At 37.5% G+C, this 25,863-nt stretch overlaps 1 protein-coding gene across 4 annotated transcripts; it reads left to right on the top strand.

Annotated features, from left to right (window-relative positions):
• The first annotated feature begins 119 nt into the window (after positions 1-119).
• Positions 120-25,863, top strand: LOC121418040 (glutathione hydrolase 7-like). 4 transcript variants are annotated; one of them, XM_041611745.1, is made up of 11 exons: positions 120-976; positions 12,379-12,554; positions 12,768-12,919; positions 16,878-17,001; positions 17,973-18,040; positions 18,748-18,821; positions 19,569-19,753; positions 20,276-20,745; positions 21,988-22,108; positions 23,240-23,480; positions 24,718-25,863. In XM_041611745.1, exons 1-11 carry the CDS (start codon positions 853-855, stop codon positions 24,879-24,881), a joined length of 1,899 nt encoding a protein of 632 aa, XP_041467679.1. In that variant the 5' UTR covers positions 120-852; the 3' UTR covers positions 24,882-25,863. The 4 variants fall into 4 exon arrangements, with proteins under 4 accessions (XP_041467679.1, XP_041467697.1, XP_041467691.1 ...); XM_041611763.1 differs by lacking the exon at positions 120-976 and adding an exon at positions 4,888-5,081; XM_041611757.1 differs by lacking the exon at positions 120-976 and adding an exon at positions 7,255-7,306.

Genomic DNA, 25,863 nt, shown 5'->3' with positions numbered 1-25,863 from the left:
CACTCTTGTTTACGATATCGATCAGTAAACACGCAACGACCAATAGAATCTCAAAGATTTACATAAATTATCATAAATCATTCAAGCGAATGTGACGTACACAAGATCGCGCATTTACATCGTTGTCGTTGAGAAGCAGCCGCACCACCGCCTGATCATCAAGCAGGCGCCAGGGAAGGCCAGGCGGGCAAACCATGAGACTCGTGATATCTGCCCGCCTCAACTGCCCGCGCCAAAAATCGAGGGAGTGCGATAAGAGGTCAACCAACGTCATGTCATACGTGCAGCAGGGTCGTCTGCTACGCACCCTAAACGGAAAACTTTATCAGATGCTTTCAGAATTTACCGTAGTCGTAGAGATCTAACTTAGTAATTAATATGATTAACGTTAGTTATTTCTAAATCCTACGTAAGACGGTATGTATGGTACATGTTTAACATTTTCATGTCTGAAAATGAAACATTTTAATTTCCTTGCATAAAAAATCTCCATTCAGTTGAGCTTGTGACGTGGGATCATCATCCTCGAGCTAGCTGTCCCACCCCAGCTGGTGCCGACGACAGTACGGTACCGTACGTACCGTACCGTACCGGCAAGTTCAGACTCGGTGACAGTGCAGTAACATTACACAGCACTACAGTTCGATCGCCGACCTAATTAACCCTAAGGCTGGAAAGTGATAGCCAGGCCCAAGCCAGAGGATGTTGTTACTGAGCCGAGCCGAGGTAAATCCTAGCAGAAGAAGGCAAGACATTTCACGATAACTCCCTGGATAATTAATAAGATATGTATACGTTAGATCTTATTGTGTAAGTGTGAGTAAAAACTTTTAGAGTTTTCTGGACAAGAACATGAAGAACTCTGGAAGTGAGATGAAGGAGGTTAACTTCTCTTTGTTGAAGCAGGATGAGGATTCTGATGATCTCCTTTATGACTCTGTCAATTCTCTTGAACTTGATCGACTGAATCTATCAGGTATGCTCTAATTTTTATCAAGAATATGTTAACAATAGCATTTTTTATGCTACATTTGAATGGCTTGTTATTGCAAATTGCGACAGGTCGGGTAATCGTGAAACATGACCATGCCAGGAAACTGACCCTAGGCTAGAGTCAATATATCAATTCCTGAAATGTTGGGTCCAGTTTACCCGGGCTGACCATTCGAGAAAAGAGCCCGCTAACTTGGACTCTTGTTCATCCCCTCAAATCTCTGTCTCAAACAACTATCACAGCCTATCCCCATATACATTGTACACAATGTCTGTGATCTCACTCAGATTCACAATCACAGAAAATCTCACGCATAGCTGGTCTTTCCCGGGTGGTCTTTGAACTTGGCATCTCTGAATTTTCCGAAAGGTTGGGTCCACTTTACCCGATGTTTTGTGAAAACTGAAAACTCTTTGAATGGTTGGGTATTTCATGTACTTGGGTTAAACTGACCTGACATTTGGGGAATTCAAGGGGGTCCTTTCTCGAATGGTTGGGTATACACATGATTGCCTGACCCGACGTAATAAGCTGATGTGATGGCCCCAGGGGGCCGGGGGGCCACTTCCATTGACGAGTGGATACCTTGCACGACCATGGGGTCTCGAAAAGCTCCCTAAATAGGCATTTTAGATGATTTTTAGAAGTTGTGATAATAGCCTTCCAATTGATACCATTGGAAAGAGGAACTCTTCCAGATCTCAGAAAACTTTGAATTTTGAAATTTGACCCAATGATTTATTAGTTATGCCCAATTATGTTTCGGCAATTGGACATGATATACCACTGGTCAAAGGTCATTCTTTTGTTTTACTTTGTTGTGAGAATGGCACCATGAAAAACTTGACACAGTTTTCAAACTTGTGTTATTCCCATGTTTTTTGCATTATGAAACTTGGCAGGATGTTAGTAGAATTTGCTTTTTATGTATATTTTTGCATGGTCAACATCATTGGTGATAAATTTATTAATTATTCTATCATAATTTTTGCATATTTTTCAATATTTTTGCCTTTCTGGTCAATTAAAGTGGAAATGTTTAGTTGAATATGATGTGTAATGCTACAGGTATTCTAAAGTATGAAAAAGTATTTTTTGACCACCACTTGGAATATCAGAAGTGTTGTTACCTTAAACTTGACCTTGAAATAGGAAATAATAATTCTATCACATTTTCCCTCTGGTGTCAGTTCAACAGGAATTTAATTAAATGCAGATTGAGCTTTTATGTCATTTAGCAGTAACTTTATAGTAAGCACATAAATTCTTAATCATTTTTTTTTGTGGAAAATTCACATGCATTATGACCTTAAAACTTGATTTATGAAGTATGAAATCATAGTTATTATTTTTAAACATCTTCTGAATTTCCTCGCCTCCTGAAATTGCCATCATTCAGTCACAGACGAAAAAGAGGTGACATGTTTGATGTGTACAAATAATTGCATTCTTACAAGTTCTGAGCCCATCTCACATGGTCATATTCATGTCTTGATGTGTGTAAGTTTTTCTTTGCTATCCGAGTGATAGATGTGTGGAACAGTCTCCTGGAGGATATTACTGCTTGTTCAGTGATTGCATTTAAGAATAGACTGGATAAGCAATGGGAGAAGATTGCTTATGATTATGAGTGATTTTCAATTTTTGTGTGTTTTTCATGGATTTTTTTTGCTGTATATATTAAATGCCCCTGCCATCCCTCCCTGCCACCACAAGAAGAGCTTCTATTTTGTTCTCAAGGAGAGCAGCAATGGACGTTCTGCATTGATTGATGAACGGGCTTAGTCCTACAACATCGTTGGAATATTAAACTAAACTATAGCATTTTAGTTGTTGCTGCAAATGTAGTTTCCAACTTTCTTTCCCTATTTAATATTAGGAGTGGGCTGTACATGGGTCAAAAATCCATCTTTTATGTCATTTTAATTTGGCAACAGTTTTTATTTATTCCTTGTAATGTATCTCAATGTGATATGATAATACTTTTTGTCTGGGGTCCGAGAAAACAGGTTGCTGGCTCGTGTGCACTTTAAAGTCGTTAAAGTAATAGTTAAAGGGATACTCAGGGCTGAAAATAATATGATTTGAACAGATGAAGAAAACCCTGAAATTTTCATGAGAATCAAAACAACAAAAACAAATGAATGTATGAAAATATGAAATAATTATGATTTCATGTTATATACAACATAAATTAAAATTAAATTTTTTATTTCACTTTGCAGTAAGAAATACATTACAGTATTAAATTATTCAAGATAAATTATTCATTTAAAAATGTATTGGAAACCAGTTAAACGAATACTGGTCATACTGGTCTAGTATACACCAGTTTGATGAAAAGCAATTTAACTGGTAGACCTACATTTGTACAATTTGCCTGAACTGGTATGAATTTGTTGGAACTGGCTTCCAGTTGATTTTTATTGGTCCAGTTAGAAATCCACTGACCCAGTAGAAATGTACTGGAAACCAGAGACTGGTCATGGTCCATCGTACCAGTTTGATGAAAAACAATTTTACTGGTAGTGTACTTTGCTTGAACTGGTATACATTATGTTGTAACTGGTTTCCAGGTGATGGTTACTCGTCCAGTTAAAACTCAAGTGGACAGTAAAGATATAGGGGTGATTGGGGAAACAAGGCCACTTTTTATAATTTTAATTATTATCTTTTTAATGTAGAAGAGTAGAAACATGATTATATACTGGATCTAGAGACTAGAGTAGAGAGACATTATCCATTAGAAATGTTAGAACGAATCAGCCTAATTTGCATATTAATGAGCCATGAATGATTTTGTCTGGTGGCCTTATTTGCCCCACCGAAATGGGCAAATGAGGATGCCTGATCAAAACCTATGTTATGTTGCTGCATTCGAAGTAAAAATAGTTCAGTTTTTTATACAATCACTTACATAGTATTAACAATTAGTTATTAACCAATCACCCCCATTTAAGATTAATTAATCCTATCCAATATTACAGGAAAAAAGATGCTCGGATTATGTTTTCTACTGTCACAATCAATATTGTGTACCTATGTGTGTTATTGGTAGTGGACACATATGTTATATACCATAATAAAGTGTGGTGATGTCTACACTGTATTGTAATGTTTTAACAGATGTAACCATAGAGTTTATAATTATGAATTAATCGGGGGGGGGGCTCATTTGCTCCATTTGACCTGTGAGTTCATAGGCATTCAGTCAGAAAAAAAAGGAAAAGTTGTGAAATTCACTATTATACTACAGTTTTGACATGTACAATAATACCTTACAAATCAAACTAAGATAAAAGCTATTTATTATTCACTCGAAATAAGGGTCTGAATGTGCAGCCTACTCATGCCTTGTGTACTGAAGGCTCTCCCGCTCAGCAAGTTTTGTATAGTGCTAGTCTTTGCGTGGAGGCACACTTGTTGATCAATGTTCCAATGAGGGTCTGTACCTGCAGACTAGGGTTTGTGCTCCTCTTGGCCATGTGCACTGGGCTGTGAGAGCAAGGAGATATCACCTCTAACTCCTTGGTGAGACATTCTCCATGCTCAAAATCTGGGCTAAGGAACTGTCTCAAATACTACACAAACAGTAATCCATTTGACCCTCCTATTCCTGAGCTAAATAAAAAGTAACAGGCAGCCTGATATACCCCACTCTCCCCTACTTGAAACAAGTAAACAAAATTCTGGTCTTACTGGTTTTTCCTCCTGGGTAATCTTGATTCAGGCTGGATGCACTTTCAGCATGAGAACTGACTGGAGCATGGATTTGCTGCAACTATACAAAAGAAACTATGCAGCTCTAGCAACTAGTAAGAGGAGAAGCATTTTATAGGACAAAATGTCCATTGACTGGAATTCTTGCAGTGTGATGGAAACATTTAAAGCTTTACACTGGCTTTACATCTTCAGAATTTGGCGTGACCGTCAATTCAAACACTTACAGTATTTTCTAAATTAGATGTGCAACCACCTCTTGTCTTGTTGTCTCCGTAGCCTATTAATAATCATCAACTTGTACTGACAACAATTCAATTTGGAAACCTGACTGCTTCTGTTCCTATGGGTATTTTCAGTAAAGCAGGTAAATTATTTTTATACATGTAGTTTGTATGTGCGATTTGTGCCTTTGTTTGCCACCCAGCTTGATAATTTGAACAATCAAAGTTCCTGGATTATCAGAAATCACAAAAATGTTGACCCGTGGTCACACAGTATGTAACTCGTAACTTTGACAAATACCTACTATTTAGTGGTATTTTCTTTTGGGAATATATTGCCGTACATAATTTGCTTCCACACTGCCAAAATTAGTTGGTATTTTTTTTTATTGGGGTACAGATAGATCAGGGTAAATTTCCTGATCAGAAAATACCTGGAACTGACCAAGGTAGCCTGAACACACTTCCTGATTGACTGAAACAACCAGTAAAAAGGTTCGGCCTAGTTTTGGGATGGTTGAGAGTGAGCTGCCAAGTAGTACTGATTTTCAGTATTTAGAACTGAAAAATGAGAAGAATACTGATAGTTTCATGTAAAATACTGATTTTTTAAGTTTCAGCTTTACATGTGGTCCAATGGTATTCTTTGAAAATACTGATTTCCCGGGGGGGGGGGGCACTCAGTATATATAATGCATAGTGGGTATGTGCCGCGGAGGGGACCCCCATTTTTACACTCAAATTTCCGTTCCAAGGCATAGCATTTTTGCCTTGTTGAGAAAAAGAACAAAGAAAGCCGCTCCAAGGCATAGCATTTTCTTCTTATTTTCGATAAAAAAGAAGAGAGAAATCCGCTCCAAAGCTTCGCATATTTTTCGTTACGCCGCTCCGATCGCGTTGAATGAGCTGCAATTTTGGTGAAAAGCGGCCGCAGAGCTCCCCGGCGGAGGCCGCGCTAGCTGCATCATGCACGCATGACCGTTCCGTAGGGATGCATACGCGCTCACACGCTGGCGATCCGTTCCAAGGACCCCCGTTTTCACAAACATTTGTTGTTCCGAAGCCCGTTCCGAGGACCCTCCTTTTTACAATAAGCCCGCTCCAAGGCCCCCGTTTTTTGTCTCGCCCGCGGCACACCACCACTTTTTTGGTCGAGTGCCCCCCCCCCCCGGGACTGATTTCCTCACAGATATACTGATCTTCAGCTTTAAAAATACTGAAATGTTCTTTTTCTGGTTGGCAGCTCTGTTCAGAGACATACTGTATATGTGTGTGCTACATGAAGAGTTTGAAATAAGTTATTTTTGATGAAAAGATAAAAATTAAAGTAAAATATAAATGAAGATTTGATGAAAGTTCATCAAAGAATAACAGAGTTATGAATGGTAAATTTTCTATTTTGTTACATCTCAGATGAGCCGCTCCTCCAATGTCATGTGATATATATTTTATCCCATTTGAAGTAAGATTTTCCCAAAAGTTTGAAGTGATCATGTTTGTCCAGTGGATATCATCAGACACGTTAGTTCACTACCACCTTTTATAAGGAAACATATTTTAAAAATGAATTTAGATGTAGGGTAGCTGCCCACATATAATGACATCATTATTCCTAAATGGATTTTAATTTGATATAAGAATTGTAAAGAGCAAATACATTCATTAGTTATTTCCCCTTTAAGGATATGCATAGCATATTTGTGTCTGTCAGCCTTTGGTTTTAGGCCTGTAGTGAGCTACCATCATATCATCAGATGAAATATCCAATTTCTTTAGGGGAAAATTCTAGAATTTAACAGTGAACTTTTCCAAACCATTTATTGTACATATGTACTGCATATTAAAGTTTAACAGAGACCAGACACATACAAATATAAAATTGCATGGGTAACAGCTGTTGACAATATTGATCCAGGGACTCAGTGCAGCTTTAGCCCTGTGATATATTGATTTGTATTATGGTTCAATTCTCTCACATAATCACAAGCCACTAATATCTCCAGATTTCACCACTGTCCAACTGCTTGTTGCATTGAAACCCTCGGCATCTTGCATTGTTGATTTTGCATGTACAGTATGCAAGATGAGTCCGCCACAAAGCTTTCCTACATATGTATTAGCATAAATTTACACAAATTTAATTAAGGTATACATGTAGGAGATTGATAATGAGAGGGGAGGTTCACTTTTGTTTCAGCAGCCATTACATCAGGATTTAGTTGTGTTCTGCTTCGTGTACCCTAGTTGGGATGCTATATATTTTCAGATGACCTTGTATTGAGAAGAAAAAGGATATTAAGTTTTGGGGAATCATTTGTTTCCGTGAGCAATATGGCCAATGTTCAAGGGGGAGTGGAAAAGTCGAATGGTAAGACCTGTTGCATGCAAAATTGTTTTGTTGGGGTACCTCCGGGCTGAAATATCTATAAAGCAAAGTGAAGTTCACCAAGAAAAATGCTCAAAATTTCATCAAAATCTCATAAATAATGGTTACCTGTATTGAATTATAAAGTTAAACTAATTAAAGTTTATGGACCTAGTTTATGAAACTTGGAACAGGTAATCAAGCATTACTGATCATTATGCATGAATTTTGTCACATGACTAAGGTCAAATATCATTTAGCTTCAATAAACTTAGAATTTCATTATCATAGGATTTTTTGTTGTTGCAATGATCATAATCATATTATAGTTTTTTTCAATGTATGTGTTGTACTCATGTTATAAGATTTCATATTTTTCTGACAAGATATTCATTGTTTGGGGTATCATTGTATTAGTTTTTTTAAGTTGTAATGCAGATCTTGAAGATGTGTAGTATAGATGCAAAAATATTATTTTTTTTTTTTTGGGGGGGGGGAGTTGGGCTACTTTTCATGACGTACATGTAGTACTATGTACATGTACGTGTATATTGCCTAAATCTGCAACATTGGATGACAGTGAAGGAATGGGGATCACGTGAGCCCCTGTCCATGTGTAATCTTCCCTGATATGTACATGTATCCTTAGTTTTTCATATTTTTTTCAGTTTAATACAATATTACAGTACTCTCCGATATCGATCTATTCACCACATTCTATTTAGTCAGTCCTTGGCGGCACACATCAATTATAAAAAAGGAAGAAAAAGGAAACCGAAATGGGAAACAATACAATCAATGTTGAGTTTTGAAGCACTCCTTTGGCTTTAGTGGTGCATCGGTCCATGGCACCTATTGTGGTGTTTCTATTCTTCCCACAGCCTACTGGGCATGTTGATTATATTGACTCCTACAGTGACACCTTCACAGAGTGAGCATTGCAAAACATATAATGTACCGGTATTACATCTACTGTAGTGAGGAGTGAGAGAAAGAAATAGAGGCAAGTGTGTTTTCCAGGCTGTCGCACCCAAGATGTTACAAAAATGGAAGTTTGATTTAGTGTAATATACATGTACATGTATATCAAGCCATGCGGACATTCAAGTTGGCTAATGGCATGCATTATGTGCTTGATGGATGATAATTCTCATGTTTACACACCAATGAGAGGAACCTTGTTAGTGAACATGTTTTGTGGATTCTCTGTGGTATGTGGAGTATAACTATCACCTGCAAGCTTATGGACTATTTAGCTGATTTACACTGTGGTGGAACTGAACTTAGGTACCTTTTTTTGCAAAGGAGATTCTGTTTGGTTTCTAAATAGGACATTGTTGTAGGGTAAATATTGTTTGAAGGTGACCTGAACTTGACTTTAATAACAGCATTCCACAATATGGTAGAATGACCCAAACTTCTTTAGCTGCATGGGAAGATCTTCTAAACATCATAAGAGACATCTTCAAGATCAAGTTGTCTTGATCTTGGTCGGATACCAAGAGGGTTCTTACATGTATGGCACCCTGGAGTAGGCCTAGCTATCATAGCTTGTTCAAGAAGATTTTTTATATCAATTATATAGAGTCATAGAAATGATATAGACCCCTGGGAATTGAATGACTAAATACATTTCCTCAGTAAATCTTTCCGACAGAATTACTCCATATCAATATCATATCCCTTTTATGCTGGTACGTGGAGTAGAATTGGTCAATATTTAAGTGGTGCTTCACGCACTGTCTTTAAAACCCCAGCGACTGTACTGACCAGGGTGCACTGATCACAACACACCTGTCTTCAACACAGTCTGATTGCATTACCATCTCTCTCTACAGCTTCCTCGAATAATTTTAATCAATTACTGCACTCCGCATAGTGCATGCAATACATCTATGGGATACAACACATGCATGATCAGCATCTCTGAAGCCGAGTGAGACATTGTGTAGGCATGCTGTGGACACCACAAACCAAAATTTTGTGATATCGCAACATTATTTGACCCTTTTTAAGGGAATTTTGGACATCTTCTAGCGGTATATTCTGTTTAAAAAATCGATCAGCATCTCTGAGACATTGTGTAGGCATACTGTGGACACCACAAAGAAAATCTATGATACCACAACATTATTTGATCCTCTAAGGGAATTTTGGACATCTTGTAGCGGCATTTCTCTTTAAAAAATCGAAGAAATCACCCTGCTCCAAGATTGTTAATTTGTTTGCATCATCAGTCATCAACAAAGGAGTGGGGAAGGAAGAAAAGAGATACACAGCATTGATGGTCTTACATGTTTATCGGTAAATTCAGTGTTTGTAATATTTGAAGGAATCTTTGAGCACAAACCAATAATGGCAAGTGGAGATCTAGGAATCCCATCATCTTCTTCCCTTAACCCGGAAGGTTTGGAAATACGCATAGCACCTCCAAAACAAGGTACATAGTATGTGTCTGCATGGTGTGTTTCAGTGGGTGATGTTCGGTGTTGCATGGTGTTGGTGTTGAGAGCGAGAAAGGGCCCTTTAAGGGGGATAAAAGGGCCGGGTTTTGAATTACGCGATACTGATTGTATCATCGATAGCTTGGGATGTCATGCCTCGATCTACACTGCCGATCATCTCAATTTTACACGAGAAGTCCATAGAAGTCTTCACGACGAAAGTGAAATCGTGGAGGAATTGCAGTAAAAACTGTGGAGGTTTTAATTATCAATGCATGGTTTTAATAATCAATGCAAGAATCAGAGAGAGTGAATATGACACATGTATTTCATTAAAATGTATAGATAGCTCTAATGATTAATACAACCATCTTAACTTAAAAGCAAATATGTTTCATCCTATTTGCTGCCTGTTCGTGAGCTTCAGATTTTCAACACAAACACCGAACTTGAAATCGTGATTTCCAATCCTGGGGGTTGGTGTTGGTGAATGGGGAAATAACACGTAGATTGTCAACACCAGCTGTAGTCTCTTGTTCATGTTCATGACATTCAACACCGGCCTGATTTCAAGTATGGTGTTGTGGCTGGTGTTGGTATCACAACACCAACACCATATTTCAACACCTTACTTGAAATCACCCATTGTATTATGAATTGTATTTCCACTAAGTCTTCATGTAGCCAGTTTTTACTAAAGGGCAAGATTGATCTTGTAGTTTAGTTTTTTCGTCATGTCATCAGCACAAGAATTTTACATCAATTGAAATTTAAAACGTCTTGGAAAAATGAAAAATTTGTTAAAACTTTTTCTTATTTTTCACATGGCACAACTCAGTAATATTTTTCACAGATTTGACAATAAGTATGAACTTGACTGAACTACAAAAATGTTGAAACAATTAAACTCAAATCAAATAGAGATTTTAATTCATACCATCTGCATGGAACATGTCTTTTTTTCTTCTTTTATAAAGTGACTTAAGTTTAATGACATGTAACGTTTGCGACCATCAGAACCATTGTATCACGCTACGACCCATTTCTGAGAAAACCGACATAATGTATGGAACCTAGTACATGTATGACACATTGAATGTTATGTTTCAGTAGTATGATAAAACCATCTTCATCAGATGTGAATACACTGCATAATATAAGCTGCATGTGACGTCCAAGAAATTTTGGGTCTCACTCTCAACGAAGGCCAAACCAATTACACAAGTTGAACTAGAATGAATGTTGAATGCCTGTAAACTTGTTCGAGTCTTGCACCCGATTCCAATATATATTATAATGGTATCAAACATTTTGCATTAATCGGCAGGTCCAAGTTTTTTTATGATGTTTCATCTTAGTTTGATAATTTTTTTTAAATCGGCTGCTCACAAAAAGAAACATCCCTTTGCACCTCCCTAGTCCTCGACCTTTTATGAATGTAAACTGTCTGTACGCAGTCGGACCCACATCCATGAATTTAAGCCTGCCACTCATGGTAAAAAAAAGCACTTTGCCACCCGCCACCAACTCCCCTCCCTAAATTGCTTGAGAAACATTCACACAAATGAGCTCAATCAGGTCATTCGATAATACAGAAATCTCAAGAATGAGGTTCTTTTGTTTATTACAGAATTCACCCCTTAATTTATTAATTCACCCCTGCCCCCTCCGCCGTTGGGTAAGCACTTCATTATCTTCGCTCATGCCACTTTGCGGTTTACACTTTGCCCCGCACTAAAATGGTCTTGCTACAACACTCTCCTCGTCCTTGAATTATTGAAATAGATATTAATGCTTGTTGGTATTAAAGCTTTAACAGGATGCTTCAATGCAAAATGCTCTCTCCTGTCTTGATGTATCAACTCTGATCCTTGAAGGAACAGAAATCAAGAGGGGATGGAGGATATTATTATTTGTTTATTTGAATTGGTATCTATTGAATTTTGAAGCTCTTATGATTACATCCATCTCTTCTCTCAGTTTTGTATCTTTTCAATAAACCTATTGTTCCTTTGACTTTGCACAATCTTGTGTCAATTGGTAAGCATCTCATCAATTTAGAGAGGTTGATGGGGAGAGAGAGAGAGAGAGAGAAGGGGGGTGGAGAAAGAATAGAGGGAGAAAAGGAACAAAGATAGAGGGGGTATACTTTAGTGTAAAAGGAGAGATGAATGGATGAGGTGATTTATTTTGTCGAAATTTAAGTTCTCCAAAGTCAAGAATATACCACATCTCAAGATTTTAAAGTTAGCAATCAGAGGGTTAAGGCATAATAATAATAATAATATTGTAACAGTATTGTAATATTTACCCAGGGTAGCCACTTCAGTTCCGAAAACTGTTCTCCCAGCAGGCCCTACTATTGCTGTTACCCCGGCTAAGCTCGGGTACCTATTCACACAGCTTTTTGAGGAATTACTTTCTGCCGGTACCCATTTACCTGACCTTTGTCGAGTGCAGCACACTGAATGAATTCCTTACTGAAGGAAACTACGCCATGGCTGGGATTTGAACCCATGACCCTCTGTTCAAAGTCCAGAGACTAATCCACTGGGCCACAACGCTCCACACTGGTATTGCACAAAACCTCAGATCATTCTTGTTCATTTCTTTTTAAAATTTTTCTGACAGATAAACATGCCCTCATCAATCCAAAGGAGAGAGCACCATTGAAAGAAAATGTAATTGTCCAACAGGAGTTGATATGTGGTTATGATGGCCTGCGATTCATCATCGTCACATCTCTGGTGTTTGCTTTGGCTGTGACTATTGGCATGGTCATATCTATCATTGCTGGAATTAGACAGGTAAGGGATAGCGACAATATATCAATTTCAATGACGAAAATTCAGATTATTGACATCCAGAAATGATGGAAAGATAAGTGACCGAAAAACAACAAAATGTGCAAATATTTTGTGAGACAAACTTATTGTATGCTGGACTTTCCTTTGGATGCTGTGACCTGTCTTTGCAATGATGGGAGATCTAACTGCTCTGTTCATGCTCTGTTCATAAAGGTCGACCCGCACGGTGCAATAGCCACTGATGTTGAAGTGTGTTCAGACATCGGAGCAGACGTGCTGAAGCGTGGAGGGCATGCAGTTGATGCAGCGGTTGCAGCAGCGTTTTGTCTTGGAGTAGTACATGGTCATTACTCAGGATTAGGAGGGTAAGAATTCTCTTCAACAACATTAATGCTAATACTATTCATGATAATGATTCTTGGTTCTTTTATTGGGCATAACACCTGGGCTGTTGGGCTCCATATAGTCTTGGCTATGTCCCTGTATTTTGGTTTGTGTATCTTTTTTAATTTAATTGCTACTACACTAATACAGAAAACCTTTACTTTACAAATAGTCACATGTTTATTAAGGGCACAATTTCAACTTCTTTAGACAGATTTCATTGTCTTGTGACTTTATAAAACTCTTCCCTGAATCCCCCAACACAATTCAGATATATTTTACACATTATGACTTTGTTTGACTTTACATGATTATTCTGAAAACTTTTGGTGTATCCAGGGCCCTGCAACATATTTTTTAATCCAAATTTAACACTACTGTAAAATCTGTGATACAGTTTAGTGTGCATTTTTAAGTCAAACTCCTAGAGGTAAAAATAAAATTATACCCCAATTCAAAGAAATCTTCCAGACCAATGCAGATTATGCAGGACATGTTATATTTGCCTTTCTGTCATACTGTCGTCACACTGGCCTCAAACACCACCACAGTCGCGGAATATCCCGAGACTGTAGCTGTGTAGCCTTCAGTGTTATTTTTCATACCCGCAATAAAGTAACCCGGGATAATCTTGCCTTGCTATGACTCTGCAACACACTATTGCACTCAAACCATAGTTACAGCAGCGAGACGGTCCTGTGACTTGTCTCGGCCTGCCTCCAGTGTGAATGCAGACCACTACAACACTGGGATAAACCGATCGTGATTGGTTAAAGAGAAATGCCAGTAGTTGCAGTAAACACTGATTTCATGAGAAAGTCTGTAAAACCAGGCTTAATTGTCAGTGTATCTAGGATCTAGATCTGGTACAGTTACATAAACTGAACTTTGTGAAATCTTGAAATCTACGCTGAAAAATGTTCAGACTGAAGATCCCCAACACAGATAAGCATACGTGGGAAAGTGTATTATTATTGCTGGAATAAAGATCAGACGGAAGTGACCGAATCCGCGCTTATTTTGCTGATTTCTCAGCAATTACACAATTTTTTCCAGAATGCTATGGCGCATATCTTTTATTCATACAAACTGACACTTGGGTGGTCATTATATTAGATTCTGTAAAAAGTCATTTTGAGATCGTTACCAAAACTGGAATTTATCTTTAAGCTTACAATGGGTGTATAATGTGAAATAGAAAAAAGCAACAAATGGATTCAAGTCGTTTTTATTGTTTTGTGAATGTTAAATTTGATGAAATTATGATATTTTGCACTTCAAATGATGATGCATTTCTGACGAGGAACCAATAAATAAATGATAAATAAAATAATAAATGAAACATTTTTAAAAAAGTTAAGATCGAGGATCCAGCGAGCAGAGATGTGTTTCTGGCAATGATCTGTATAAAAGATCACTGGTTTCCTCATTTTCCTATCATATCGGGATTGCTTATGTGGTCACAAGCTTACATGTGTGTTTTAAAGAGATTATTACAATCACCAGCTGCAGTGTGAATGGGTACATGAAATTTATCCTGGGACTGTATCGGGATAACTCTTCTCGTGTGAATGCATTTATAGCCGGTTTATATAGCGGTGGACATCGCTGTCCTGCGACAGCACTGGGATATGTTTGAAACCCACTGAGAAGATGGTATAAGTTAAACTTCGTCAAGGTTGAACAGATTTAGGTAGTCCATGCAGATTCATCTATTGTACAGTATGTGAGCAATCGATCATTTGGGATGATCCATTAAAATAATAATAATATGTCCATTTATATAGTACAGTTATTATGTACATATACTCAACTGCGCTTTGATACTTGGTATCATATTATTACCCAAGCTGTAGCTAAGCCGCCATAGTAATAGGCGCTCAAGCGTTCAAGGAATAAATCCTACATGTACCGGGTAACCATTCACCTCACCTGGGTTGAGTGCAGCACAATGTGATTGTGGATACATTTCTTTCCGAAGGAAATCACGCCATGGCTGGGATTTGAACCCATGACTCTCTGTTTCAAAGTCCGGAGACTAATCCACTCGGCCACTACGCTCCACAAATCAAACATACACATAGTGATAGTCAAGATATAATAGTAAAAAAATTGTTATTTTTGTAAATATAGAAACATTTTTAACTGCATGGTAATTCATTAATATGACTCTTTATATTAACTTGTGTAAAAAAAAATCATATCTGCTTTTAAGGGAAATTAGTACTGCTCTGAATCCTTCAAAAGTGCATATCGTGTTTGTTTTGTGGTTCACATAGTGTTTACTGATCATTAACTCTAGGATCAATGTCAATTCCTGACTCACATGACATTGTACTGCATGTGAAGGTCATATTCATATCCTGAGCACTGTTTCACAAAATTTCGAAGGAATGGCCGTCGTTATATTTCACTAAAATTGTGTCGATCTGGTTGGCCAAAAGCCTGTTTGTCATTGGAAACCGGTATCTGTTTAAATGTTAAGTTTTATGAAACAAGCGCCAATCAAACTCAATGCTTTATCCTATATGCACTTTTTAAACTGGCAATAGGCCTATAGTATAATGTAAGCATACAATTAGTTTCATGTGTTTTTATAAACATGTAGTGTATGAGTAATGTAGAATTGATTGGATTTGTTCAAGGGTATTCTATTCAAATAGAATCTCCCTGGCTTGTTCAGATAAGAAGATAACACTGCTTTATAATTTTGTTCAAATCTTGAAGCCCCCTTCATTCAGAGACAAACTGCTTCTGGTGGGGGGGGGAATAAGCTGTGGCACATTGTGGAAGTGATGTCGTGATGTGAGCAGTTCTGACTCTCGCCTTGTAATAAGCCAGTTCGTAGTTGCTTTCTACGCATGATCAAAAGATTCTACGCATGATCAGAAGAAGGTAATTTGTACTAAAGTGACATGGTGCTTTAAAATCTAATGAGATAAGCACCAACTTTGATGTCTTGATTATTCATATGTTCTTTTGAATTGTCGTTTCATTTACATCCACAAAAAACAACAATGCTTCCACGAACGACTGGTATTTCACAGTTTGTCAAGTACATTGTGCAACATGCTATAATATGCATTCAAAGTATGAATGCAACAAATACCTTCATTAAGTGTTCATTGGTGTGCTATTCTAGTCACCTGGTCTATTCAATTTCTTCATCCTGCTATGTAAGGCAAGCTTACGTAATATCTTGCTTTGAAATCTGCCTATCTTAATGAAAGAAATGAAAGGTCATTTGACCAAAATTGCCCATGAGTAACTACGAACTGGTCTATCAGAGGGTCGTGTGTTCGAATTTCACCATTGCCTTGCGTCCTTTGGCAAGGCATCAATCCACAATTTGCCACTCTCCACCCAGGTGTTAAATGGGTACCCGGTAGGATGCAAGCCTATGTAGTATGCCTAGCAATTGAGTCTTGGAACTCTTGTTAGAATGCTCCCCAGGAAGTGGAGAAGGTGCATACATTGTATGCGGGCATGCAAGGATCCGTTGACGGGGTAATATATCTGTAAAGCGCTTAGAGACGTCGTTCCGATGTGTTAAGCGCTATATAGATGTGGAATATTGTTATTATTTCACCAAAGAAATTATGCGATAGTACAAAATTTAACCTGGAAAAAATAACCCTTATACATTTACACTGTAGAAACAATTTTCCCTGATGATCTTCGGCTCTAAAGACACCTTTGGTTTAAATATGATTTCTAATCAGATTAACATGCTTTTTCCACTTTTTAAAGGAAAAAAAGTGTTATTACAAAAATTCAAACTTGGAAAAATAACTCTTAAATAGTAATAACATATTTATTAAGACCATCCACAGTCCTACATGTTCGCTTGTGTCCTTTGAGTATAGGCCTTTTGGCCTCTATGCACATGTTTCTGTGATTTCAATCCAATAAAGAATTTTCTTGTTTTCTTTTATGCAGTGGTGGTTTTCTGCTGGTAGGTAACCCCATTACCAACGAACTAAATGGGTTTGATTTCAGGGAGACAGCACCGTCTAGTAGCAGTGGTAACATGTTTGAAAACAACCCACAAGCAGCTCTACAGGTGAGATATCTTGTGTAGCATTTTGTTTAGAAGACATTAATTCAATGTACAGAAAGCAAGTTGTTTATTTTCAAATATGTCCTGGTTCTATGTCTCACCGAGGCTGTTACATGTACATCATTGCGTTTACGATAATGTCACCAGGCAGGAAACATGTGTGGCATCTAGGGTTTCAATCATCATTACAATGATGATTCAAGATTCACATGTGAAAAGGCCTTGCGAGTTTTCATGTATGGATATTTGTCTCTAACTCGGCATAGCTTGGACCAGTGGATGATCTTCACCGGGGGGTGGGCACTCAGTATATAATGTATAGTGGGTATGTGCCGCGGAGGGGACCCCCATTTTAACACTCAAATTTCCGTTCCAAGGCATAGCATTTTTGTCTTATTGAGAAAAAAGAACAAAGAAAGCCGCTTCAAGGCATAGTATTTTCTTCTTATCAAGAAAATAAGAAATAAATCCGCTCCAAAGCTTCGCATATATTTTTCGTAACGCCGTTCGGGTTGCATTGATCTGCTACAATGAGCTGCAGTTTTGGTGAAAAGCAGCCTCAGAGCGCTGTCCGACCATCACCTCTGCGCGAGCGCACCCGGCGGAGGCCGCGCCAGCTGCATCATGCACGCATGCCTGTTCCATAGGGATGCATACGCATGTAATCACTCGCTGGCGATCTGTTCCAAGGACCCCTGTTTTCACAAACATTTGTAGTTCCGAAGCCCGTTCCCAGGACCCTCCTTTCTCCAATAAGCCCGCTCCGAGGCCCCTGTTTTTATCTCACCCCCCCCCCGGATCTTCACTCAAAATAAGCGCACACACCAATCTGTCAGCTCGTAAACACAATGCACATTGTTCTTGCTGTGTATAATAACTTTAAATTATTCTGCTTTAAGGAATTATACGAATGTGTGAAGCAGGGCTAGTATTTATGCGGTAAACAACTTAAATCATTTTTATTTGTTTCAAAGGGAGGCTTAGCTGTTGCTACACCTGGTGAGCTGAAAGGATTAGAAGCAGCATGGAAACAATATGGAAAGTGAGTGTTATATAAACCATGTAAATAGCTTCCTGTGACAGTCAACATTAATTTTCTATTTTTGGAAACAATTATTCATTTTCCATTATTTTTTTCAGTTTGTAGAAATTAAGTATTGATAAAACGTGAGTAAAAAATAATTTTTATTGAAATTACAGACTGCACTTTTCCCAGAGCACAATTTTTTATCACACCACAACAGGATAAAATAAAAGATTGCACACAAAGAAATTGATATACTGTACACAGCATCATGACATTAATAAAGATATACTTTATCAAACTACATGTACATGAGTTAGAGTTAGTTATGTCATGGGTTTGATGAGTCAACCTTCCAAGAAAGCCTCTTCAGTCTTAAGTATGGGTATTTGGTTTTTTATTTGGTCATCATTCAATGTGCTGTCATCAAGAGAGAGAGAGAGAGAGTGACACTAAGCAAAGCCTTGCAAATGTATAAATGCAAAGAAAGCATCATAAAAAAGAAAGAGTCGATCCCAAATTAATTACAGATATTCTTAGGAGGAGAATCAAAAGATGATTTTCCTACCCATGATCAATGAATGAACCATTATATAACATTTAGAACTTTGATTTCATTTCAACATTGAAAAATCCATTTCCACATCCTACAGATTATATAATGAAATAGATTCGCAATTATGCAATTCTATTTAATTATAATAATATTGATATTTGTCCTGTAGGTTGAAATGGTCAGAGTTGGTAGAGCCATCAATTCAACTGGCTGAAAATGGATTTCAAATCACTCAACAGCTGGGTAAGACATTTTAGACATCTTTATGTTGATAGGCTTTGCTCTATTTTGTCATTGTTTTTCTGTAAGTCCTTCTGTCATTTTTTTAAATTTTCACCTCACATCATGAACTAAATTATCTTCCTTCTTTTGAATTCCGGTATATGACCTTAACTAAAGTGATGGTTTGCACTGGCTTGCTTTTATACTTTCTATCCTTGGGCCCTGTTGCATAAGATTTGCTGAAAATCGTAACTTTGCCAATTGCCTTTCAATGGTAACATCATTTGCATGTACTGTTCTAATTGTGTTCATTTGGAATTATTATGAAATCTTCGTTTTGTATTTATTGGGCAGTATTCTGAAGTCAGGTTTAATTTAGACCATGGTCTAACTCTGTTATGGGGAGCCAAATATAAAAAAAAATCTTTATTGTATATTTCTTATGTGTAGTATTTTGCTGTCATAATAAAAAAATACTTCAAAATACTTAATTTATTCTTCCCAGACAATTATGAACAATTTGGGTGTCATGTGAGTTGATAAATTGGATGTGTACTGTTAGGGATTTGTGCCCCAATTGGCTCTCCATAGTTTAAAACTTTAAACCAGGGTTTAATTTAAACCCGAGTTCAGAATATTGTGTTTTTGAGTTTCCCCCTCTTTTTCATGGATTAAATTCAATATTTCTATCCTTGTTAATATTATGAATTACCCAACTGAATATGGAATGAATAAACATATCCATATTCTTTTTATGCTATTTCCTAGCTGCTGACATCAGCGAGGCAGATTTCTCTTGGATGTCGGAGTCATTACGTGAGCTCTTTGAAAAGAAGAAATTCAATGATACCATCCAGAGACCTTCTCTTGCCAATCTCTTGAGATTAATCGCTAAACAAGGATCAGATGTACTATACAACAATGATACCATTGCACAACAGATCATAGATACGGTAAAGTATATCATTTTAAATGACACCTAGATACATGTAGATCCTTGGCACGTGATTGGTTGGTCGATATCAATCATTCAGCCCATTTAACAATGGCGTCATCAAGCGTGCAATTTTGGATCTATACGATTTTGTCCATTGCACGCACACACCCAGACTGCAGGCACCACTCGTGTTTGCAGTGCGCATAATCAACAGACCAAGCTCACACAGCATGAGCATATTTTGCACTCATAAACATTCATTATTTGTATACTATGTAGAGTTCCAAGGTTTAACATGAATGGACAGAATACTTCATTGGTGAATGATGAAATGAAAGATCCATTCAACTTGGCTATGCCTCATTGAAGTATTCTGTCCATAGCACTCATAAACATTATTTGTATACTATGTAACCCCAATAGAGTTCCAAGGTTTAAAATGAACCCAGTACCCTGAGGTAAAAAAAGTCTGGAGGGATCTGGACCATATCACCTCCTTTTTCTCTTGATGCACCATCCTTTTTTTTTTTAAATCCAGGTTGGAGGTGCGGGAGGCATCCTCAGTCTTGAAGACATACACACGTACACCAGCCAGCCAGCCACGCCCATCCAGTCTTCCTACAAACTCCATCGTATCTTCAGCATGCCATCCCCCAGCTCAGGGGCATCCATCCTCTCTTCCCTACATACCATGTCTGCTCTCAACCTATCCATCTCGAGCGACACGCCCGCATCGAGCTACCATCAAGTCATCGAAATATCCAAATTCATCGCCGCCATGGCACGCCAACTTGGTGACCCTCGGCAGACTCCCGACAGTGCAAACTTGACGGATTCTATGCTGAGTGACAATACCACAGAGCGAATCCGAAACATGGTGAACGATACCGCAACTTACGATTACACATATTACTTTCAAGGGGACGTCTTCCAACAGCTGTATGCAACTCAAGCCACATCTTTAGTGTCTGTTGCTGATGGGAATAACAACCTTGTGTCACTTACAAGGTAAGATTCACATTCGTTTTTAAAAATGACTTTATTGTATTTTAGCAGTAAAAACAAATAAGATGGCATGGATAATATCAGAGACTTTCTTTGCCTTCATCCTTGCATACGGATATACTCAAATTCCAATTATTGATTAATCTTTACCAAACCTTTATACATGTTTTAGTATGAGCTACCATATGGTACCAAGGCTGCAGTAGATATTGTACTTTCATTTCCACAAGGACCCCATTATATAGAAAACATGTGTACGTACATGCTTATGAATATTGGTAAAAATTTGCTCTTGTATAGATTTGTAACACTTGATACATGCCTATCATTATTGTTATTATCTTCAACATCATTGACATATATGTGCATTTTAGTGAAATGAGTGTTTTGTTGTGAATAGAACTATTTTTGTACTTAATGGAAAAATTGTGTTATACCAAATGTAGTGTAGTTCAATTAGCATTTAAACCATACTGGTAGTAGTACCGGATAGTAGTTGACAATAATAATAATAATTGACATTTATATAGCGCTTTATCAATCTATGACTGTTCAAAGTGCTTCACAATTATTATTACCCGGTCAATGAATTCATATCATTTCAAGCAGCCTGTTAGGTGCAAACTTGCTAAACCAACCACAATGACGGTTGTTTCCTATCAGTACCCAATTATCACCTGGGTGAGAGTGGCAATGTGTCGATTGACGCCTTGCCAAAGGGCGATAGCTCAGTCGGTAGAGCGGGGGATTCGTATTCCGGTGACCCGGGTTCGATTCCCACTTGGTGCGCTAGTGCCCTTTGGTAAGGCATGAATCCTCAGTACCAGGTCCTTCGGAGGGGACCTTAAGCCGTCGGTCCTCTGGTTGCTTGCTTACAAGCATTGATGCTTTCTTAGCAATCAGGTAAAAAAAATCACCAATCACTAATGTGTGGATTGACGCCTTGCCAAAGGGCGCTAGGCCATGGTGGGATTCAAACATATGCCCCTCTGATTACAAGGCGAGAGTCAGAATTGCTGCACCACGGCGCTTCCATGCCAAGTGGATATCTATAACAATGAGTAGAAGTAGCACTCTGACTGGGATTATGATGAACTTGATTAAAAAAAACATTAGAATGGGGGCCTCTTCTCTGGACATTAAATAGTTGAAGATGTATTTTGCTATGGGTTTTCTCAACATACGTGCCAGACATGTAGTCGAACTATGAAGGTTTAATATTTCGTCTTTTTTTTCTTCTATCAGTACTCTCAACTCTCCGTTTGGTTCTGGTTTGATGACACCTGATGGGATTATTCTAAACAATGCAATGAACAGCTTCAATTGGGATGGGAAATACTTGACACCAAATACAGTCGTTCCTCAGGTGAGGGTTTACTTCACACCATTGGGTCATTTCAGTGTTAGTGTTTATAGTATTGTTGTTGGTGTTGAGAGCACAAATGAAGACCTCCATCACCTAATAGTAAAACTAGTTGTTTTGGGGTGAGGTTTATCAGTTTCTATTTAGTTTATTTTTCATAAAAATCTCCCATATATAGTATGTGAGATTCAACGAGAAAGAATGAAACAATGATGAAATACTATAATGCAATCAATAATTGTATTTTGATGAAATTTCAGTTTTATGCTTGTTGGATTTTTCTCTTATGTATTCAAATCAACATTTTTCTGGGGTGGACTTTTCCTTTAAATCACTAGTGGATGATTTCAATGTTAGTGTGAACCCCAACTTACGTAGGCTAAGATCTTGGCCGCGGATCACGCGATCGTGACAAAAATTTGCACTTTTTTAATATGTAATGTTGCGTAACTTACGTGCCTTTGCGTCACAAATTTTGTCTCAAAAGTTGTGTAAGTAAAAAGAGTCTTTGAGCAGTGTGGTTAGAAAATTTTGCGCAGTGGATATATCGCGAATAATGTTGGGGTGGGCTGAAAAGTCCTGCCTTAGGTAAGTTAGGCTGAAGTTTTGATAGCACAAATGATTCCATAGCTCCCACACAAAATACAGTCTTTCCTGAGGTGAGGTTTATGGGATGATTTCAGTGTTAATGCTGGTGTTGGTGTTCAGACCACTGAAGTGTTGATAGCACAAATGATTCCATAGCTCCCACACCAAATAGAGTCTTTCCTGAGGTGAGGTTTATGGGATGATTTCAGTGTTAATGCTGGTGTTGGTGTTCAGACCACTGAAGTGTTGATAGCACAAATGATTCCATAGCTCCCACACCAAATAGTCTTTCCTGAGGTGAGGTTTATGGGATGATTTCAGTGTCAATGCTGGTGTTGGTGTTAAGAGCACTGAAGTGTTGATAGCACAAATGATTCCATAGCTCCCACACCAAATAGAGTCTTTCCTGAGGTGAGGTTTATGGGATGATTTCAGTGTTAATGATGGTGTTGGTGTTAAGAGCTCAGATAGGTTAATGAATTCTGCCCTTGACATATAGCACCAGTGGCGGTTCTAACATGCTCATTTACATACCTTATTCCATAGGCTAACGCAATATCACCAGGTCGACGTCCAATGTCCAACATGGCTCCATTGCTCACATGGAGTGAAGAGAGTCCTTGCCTCGCTCGGTATGCCATCACTGGAATAGGACCAACATCCATTCAGTCAGCACCAGTAGATGTAGCTCTAAAGCTCTTATCATTAAACGTGTCTCTCTCGAACGATGTTGAACGTGACAACAGGATATTTCCCTCACTTTACCAAAACCTAGTGAATGTTGAAGGTAAGACAGTTCAACAAACTTATTTTGAAAATTGCATTCTATCTGTCGTCTTATATAAATCTGTATGACCATAGTGTATGAACTTCACTTCATTTTGTAAGCCTATATTTTCAATGTATCCTTTATATTGCTCAAATATATGTTTATGTTTTGTTAAAATGCTATACCGGTATATAACTTCAGTCTACTCCTAATCCCTTCCCATTCTTTTTTCTGACATAACTTCTTTTTTTTTGTATACATTTCTCTGTGTATCCCCTTCCCTATATCTGTTGTATACTGAAATTTTACTACACTACACTATACTACACTATTCTGCAAATCGGGTGCATCCGAGAATGAATCAATGTATCCCCTTTGCTATATACATTGATATATGTTGTTGTGTTTTGTAATCTGCTTGTATTCTAAAATTTTTCTCTGTACAAATTCATGTAATCCAGCCTCTCTATCTATCTACATATCTATCTATCTGTCTATCATCCATCCATCTTCATCTAAATCACAAGTTTATAATAATGGTGTCATGTAAATGTACAAATATCCAACCAATTTGATCAGAAATTCTTATTAGGAATCTCAGGGATAAACAATAGCAACAATTAATTTTGTAGATGTTAAGTACAATAGATCATCAAGCTCAAACTGGGGATCTTGTTTGAACGACAGAAGGTGTCTCTTCTTTTCCATCGTCCCCACCTAGTTTTCTGCCTCCTATGTATCATCAGTTACAATGCTTTAGAACTCAAATGCGTAATACCTTCTTCTGTGTTTAACCTTTGTTGCCATTTATTAGTTCATGACTGGGGGAGTGTTTCATCAATATTTTTGTCCGACAAGTTATCAGATCTGACAACTTTCCTTGATGTTGATAGGCTAAGAAGCACTGTTACTATGGCAACTTTCGGATAAAATTGGACTTGTCAGATAAAAGGTCCTGAAGACAAGTCCTTTCATGAGATGCTCCCCAGGGGCTTATTTCTGCTCTGTTATGTACACACGTACGTGTACCAATATGATCCTCTGTTTGATTCCAGATATGGAATAAATGGATGATAAAATTATAATTATTGCTTGATTGCTCACTTACATGACCTTGTTTTTATCAGCCTAATAAATTGGTTTTAAATGATTTTATTCAAGCAATTTTTGAGTGCTCAAAAAAGAATCCTGTATATTCTATCATCTACTTAATGCTAATTAATAATTTCTGTTTTTTCTCCATTCTTTCATCTAGATGGTCTAAGTCCTTCGATACAGGAAGGTTTAGAAGAGCTAGGACATGTAGTGCAATCAAGAAGATATCGCCTAGGTGTTGTCAATGTTGCTTCTGAAGCCAAAGATAAACTCACAGCTCACTCTGATACCAGAAGATTAGGTGCCAAAGCATCAGATTTTTAGCTTAGATAAGTTAATTATTTTTTAATTCATCCATACATGTAGAGGTACACAGGTTTTGTCTTCTTTTGCTACTCAAAGTGGCAAAAATTGTTGATTTTTTGTCCATTGTCATAATTTGAAAAAATACATTGTTTGAACAACATTGAAAATAACTAGTCATATGTAGAATTAAAAAAATGTCAATTGGATTACATTTTGAAAGTGTTTTCATTGCATAAAAATGTGTAATGATTAGCTTATTGAAGATAAATGTTTTTAGATGGGGGTTACTCCAATTAAAAAGGGTTCTGTTCTGTTTTATTTTTAGTTTAATCATATTCCTTGTGTAATTGACAGCATTAACAAAAATTAGACATAAGGAAGCATTCTGCTGGAGGTTCAGGTCACATGACCAAGGTCTATGGTCATTTAGGGTCAATGGACTTAGACCATGTTTGTGAAACCAAAGAGCAATCTATTAGCCATCAGGCTATGAGTAGTTTCAGAGGGCTGACTGTTTTATAAAACCCAAAAATATATGACTGGGTGAAACAAGCAAGCTAAACAATATTTCTTTAATAAGTAATGATTTTTTTTCATGAAATTTGCATGCATATAGTGAAATCACCCATTCAGACATTCAAGGTTAATTAAAAAAAATAATAATGACTGCAATTACTTGTTTCCCTTTTTTATGGGGGGGGGGGGTTCTTCAAAGAATCTTTGTGGAATTCTTGACCCCTTCAATATACCACTTTAGATTATTTAACAATTTACATGTATTATGATGCAATAAAAGTGATATAGCAGTGAAAATGCAGCAAGTGTACACAAAATGAATTACCTCGTGTGCTTTCATTTTATCCAGGTATTTGAATTATGTTTTTAATACTGGGTCCTTATTGTATTCAATTAGTAATTTTCTCTATGCCATAATTCTGAGGTATTTGAAACATCGGAATGATGCATAATTTGGGGTAAAAGATCTCTCAGTATGCATCAC

This window comes from Lytechinus variegatus, chromosome 1, assembly GCF_018143015.1.
Source record: "Lytechinus variegatus isolate NC3 chromosome 1, Lvar_3.0, whole genome shotgun sequence".
Lineage (NCBI taxonomy): Eukaryota > Metazoa > Echinodermata > Echinoidea > Temnopleuroida > Toxopneustidae > Lytechinus > Lytechinus variegatus.
Note: the sequence above shows the minus strand (reverse complement) of the source record. Positions and strands in the feature narration are given on the sequence as shown.